Source organism: Fistularia commersonii, chromosome 3, assembly GCF_037954325.1.
Source record: "Fistularia commersonii isolate RoL2024-O1a breed Wild chromosome 3, RoL_Fcom_v1.0, whole genome shotgun sequence".
In the NCBI taxonomy this organism is placed as follows: domain Eukaryota; kingdom Metazoa; phylum Chordata; class Actinopteri; order Syngnathiformes; family Fistulariidae; genus Fistularia; species Fistularia commersonii.
This window is the reverse complement of record NC_141286.1, coordinates 19,217,373-19,222,033: the sequence shown is the minus strand read 5'-3', so window position 1 is coordinate 19,222,033 and position 4,661 is coordinate 19,217,373. Positions and strand designations below refer to the sequence as shown.

The 4,661-nt window shown below is 42.5% G+C and overlaps 1 protein-coding gene across 1 annotated transcript; it reads right to left on the bottom strand.

Annotated features, from left to right (window-relative positions):
- Positions 1–1,414: 1,414 nt before the first annotated feature.
- On the bottom strand, positions 1,415–3,505 carry LOC147235777 (uncharacterized). Its single transcript, XM_086139879.1, has 2 exons — positions 2,789–3,505; positions 1,415–1,834 (listed from the first exon to the last, which is right to left on the bottom strand). Exons 1-2 carry the CDS (start codon positions 3,503–3,505, stop codon positions 1,415–1,417), a joined length of 1,137 nt encoding a protein of 378 aa, XP_085996005.1.
- Between the last annotated feature and the right edge of the window lie 1,156 nt (positions 3,506–4,661).

The window sequence follows — 4,661 nt, the reverse complement described above, 5'->3', positions numbered from 1 at the left end:
CCTGAAAGATTTCATTAAAAGGGGTGACTGATCTAATCTGGAGCGAGGACGGACAAAGAGTGAATCCATGAGAGATGATTAAACTCTTGTGTTGAGGACATCATGCCTCTCATTAGAATTTAAGTCACCAATAGTGTGACATGTCGCCCTCTCAACTCCGCAGTGTTCCGTCACCTTCTTTTATTCATTCTTTTGTTCTTGAATTCTGAGTTGATTTTGCAGAAACAATTATTAACATGAATTTAATGGCTGTAGCAATTCATCTCACACTGGGCAAAAGTGTCTGGTTGGGTAACTTTGCTAAAGACTTTAATGCCTGATGGTGCTGAATAAAAACATGTTTTTTTTTTATACTTACCAAGGACAACAACTCACTAGACCCCTCATCAAAAATAAAAACAGTGAAGACCATAAGAGACACGAGTTCTGTGGTTGAATAATATGACTTGCTCATTTAATATAAAGTTTCCCCCAATTTACAATTGAACCAAACATCACAATTATTCTTTTGTCAAAGTTAGGGAAAATAACACATTGCTAATTTTAGATATGTTTTTGTATGACTAATTCTTCAACAATAGTATGTGATGAAGCTCTGAAAAGAAAAAAAGAAAGATGCAAATGATGCTATTACTTCTAAAGTTACAAAAAGCCAAACATGATAGTCTTTTCCTATTATTAGAATGGGCTCAACCCATCTTAACTTGCTTTAAGTACTTGAACATATGTTTTCATCATACTTTTTTATTTCTTCTGTTGTTGGGGCACTGTAAATATAAAGATTCACAGGTCATATACTGAACAGAGGTGACCATTTGCCAATCGCAGAGTTACACATACAACCATCCATGCTCTGAATTGTATTCACCCATGCTGATTGCAGGTTTTTGGACTATGTGAGTAAAGAAAACTCAGGTTTGCATTACTGAACATACTCATCTATATTTGTTTTTGAAATCGCACAGACAACCAGACGTTTATCAAATCAGATTTCAGTCCCCTTGCTTGTGAAAATTGCAATGCAATAAAAGTTAACTGTTCAGATTTTTCAGCTTCCATTGAAGTATTGATAGTAAAACACATAATTTATTTCAGTCATCACTTTTTGGGATACCAATATATTCTGGAAATAGGTCAAAGTAGTGATCAGGCATACTTTCTTTATGGAGGAAAGACAAGGAGACTGACAATCCTATTTTCATTGCAAGTTTACAAGCAGCATATCACAGATTATAATTGATTTGCTATTATTTTGTTGTTCTCATCAAATACGACCTATTGAAATGTATTTTTTACTTTGTTTCCAAAAAGGTGGTCTTCTTAGGTGTTACTACATAACTGGAAAGCAAAATCGTCCCAGTGTTTAAATTGTATCCCTATCTTCTTCTTCTTCTTCTTCTTTCGGCTTTTCCCGTTAGGGGTCGCCACAGCGAGTCAACTTTCTCCATCTAACCCTATTCTCTGTATCTTCCTCTCTCACACCAGCTACTTTCATATCCTCTCTCACTACGTCCATAAATCTTCTCTTTGGTCTTCCTCGAGACCTCTTGCCTGGCAGCTCCAATTCCAGCATCCGTCTACCAATATATTCACTATCTCTTCTCTGTACATGACCGAACCATCTCAGTCTGGCTTCTCTGACCTTCTCTCCAAAACATCGAACATGTGCCGTCCCTCTGATAGATTCATTCCTGATCCTATCCATCCTGGTCACTCCCAAAGAGAACCTCAACATCTTCATCTCTGCAACCTCTAGTTCTGCCTGCTGTCTTTTGGTCATTGTAACAGTTTCTAGTCCATACATCATCGCTGGTCTCACCACTGTCTTGTACACCTTTCCTTTTATTCTGGCCGATAGTCTTCTATCACATAGTACCCCTGACACTTTTCTCCACCCATTCCAACCTGCTTGGACCCGTCTCTTCACCTCTTTTCCGCACTCTCCGTTGCTCTGGACTGTTGACCCTAAGTACCTGAAATCCTCCAGCTTCTTGATCTCCATTCCCTGTAGCCTCACCGCTCCACCCGAGTTCCTCTCATTCACACACATATATTCTGTCTTGCTGCGACTAACTTTCATTCCTCTCCTTTCCAGAGCATACCTCCACCTCTCTAGATTTTCCTCTACCTGTTGTCTGCTCTCACTACAGATCACAATGTCATCCGCAAACATCATGGTCCATGGGGATTCCTGTCTAACCTCATCTGTCAGCCTATCCATCACCATTGCAAACAAGAAGGGGCTCAGTGCTGATCCCTGATGGAGTCCCACCTCCACCTTGAACTTCTCTGTTACCCCTACAGCACACCGTACCAGTGTCTCACAGCTAGCATACATGTCCTGCACCAGTCCAACATACTTCTCTGCCACTCCAGACTTCCTCATACAATACCAGAGCTCCTCTCTTGGCACCCTGTCATATGCTTTTTCTAGGTCTACAAAAACGCAGTGCAACTCCCTCTGGCCTTCTCTGTACTTTTCTATTAGCATTCTCAACGCAAATACTGCATCTGTAGTACTCTTCCTAGGCATGAAGCCATACTGCTGTTCACAAATGCTGACTTCTGCTCTCAGTCTAGTTTCCACTACTCTTTCCCATAACTTCATTGTATGGCTCATCAACTTTATCCCTCTGTAGTTGCCACAATTCTGCACATCCCCTTTATTCTTAAAAATAGGCACCATCACACTTTGTCTCCATTCTTCAGGCATCTTCTCACTCTCTAAGATCCTGTTGAATAATCTAGTCAGAAAATCTACCGCTGCCTCTCCTAGACACTTCCACACCTCCACAGGTATATCATCAGGACCAACTGCTTTTCCACTCTTCATCCTCTTCAATGCCTTCCTCACTTCACTTTTACTAATTTTTGCTACTTTGTGGTCTACAATAGTCACCTCTTCTACCCTTGCCTCTCTTTCATTTTCCACATTCATCAGTTCTTCAAAGTACTCTTTCCATCTTCCCATCACTCTTCTAGCATCTGTCAATACATTTCCCTCTCTGTCCTTTATCACCCGGACCTGTTGTACATCCTTTGCATCTTTATCTCTCTGTTTCGCCAACCTGTATAGATCATTCTCACCCTCCTTACTATCCAACCGAGCATACAAGTCATCATAAGCCCTTTGTTTTGCCTTTGCTACCTCTATCTTTACCTTTCGCCGCACCTCCCTGAACTCCTGTCTGTTCTCTTCAGTCCTCTCAGTATCCCACTTCTTCTTCGCTAACCGCTTTCTCTGTATACACTCCTGCACTTCCTCATTCCACCACCAAGTCTCCTTATCTACTTTCCTTCCAGATGACACACCAAGTACTCTTTTACCTGTCTCCCTGATAACACTAGCTGTAGTTGTCCAATCATCTGGAAGCTCACCCTGACCACCCAGACCCTTTCTCAACTCCTCCCTGAAAACCATGCAACACTCCTCCCTTTTCAGCTTCCACCATTTTGTCCTCTGCTCTGCCTTTGTCCTCTTCATCTTCCTTGTCACCAGAGTCATCCTACAAACCACCATCCTATGCTGTCTGGCTACACTCTCACCTACAACTACTTTGCAGTCACTAATCTCTTTCAGGTTACCTCGTCTATACAAGATGTAGTCTACCTGCGTGCTCCTACCTCCGCTCTTATAAGTTACCCTATGTTCCTGTTTTTTCTGGAAAAAGGTGTTCACTACAGCCATTTCCATCCTTTTTGCAAAATCTACCACCATCTGTCCCTCTGCATTCCTATCCTGGATACCAAATCTGCCCATCACTTCTTCATCCCCTCTATTGCCTTCACCGACATGTCCATTGAAGTCTGCACCAATGACCACTCTCTCATTTCTGGGAATATTCTGCATCACTTCATCTAACTCATTCCAGAACTTCTCCTTCTCTTCAGATTCACATCCCACCTGCGGGGCATAGCCACTAACAACATTGAGCATCACACCTTCGATTTCCAGTTTCAGACTCATAAGTCTATCTGACATTCTTTTCACCTCTAGGACGTTCCTAACAAACTCCTCCTTCAAGATAACTCCTACTCCATTTCTCTTCTTGTCAGTACCATAATAGTACAACTTAAAGCCTGCTCCTAAGCTTCTAGCCTTACTACCTTTCCACCTGGTCTCCTGGACACACAGTATATCCACCTTCCTTCTCTGCATCATGTCGACCAGCTCTCTACCTTTTCCTGTCATAGTCCCAACATTCAAAGTCCCTACTCTCAGTCCCAGACTCTTTCCCTTCCTCCTCTCTCTCTGCTTCCGAACACGCACTCCACCTCTTCTTCTTGTTCTTGTTCTTCGACCCACAGTAGCCCAATTTCCATTAGTACCCTGTAGGTCATCAGTACCAATGGCGGTCGTTGTTAACCCGGTCCGCGACCGATCCGGTATGGTATAGTTTTGGTTGTCTCGCATATTTGGTTTTGGCAAAAGTTTTACGCCGGATGCCCTTCCTGACGCAACCCTCTGCATTTATCCGGGCTTGGGACCGGCACAGGGAGACACTGCTCCGTGCCCCCCCAAGGCAGGCTTGGAGAGGCACGGGCCAGTGCCGCCCTGAGGCTGCATTTAAATTTAAATTTAAATGCATTTAAATTGTATCCCTATATAGGACATATATATTTAATTAGACCAGACTTTAAATTTCCATTAACTGATTGAT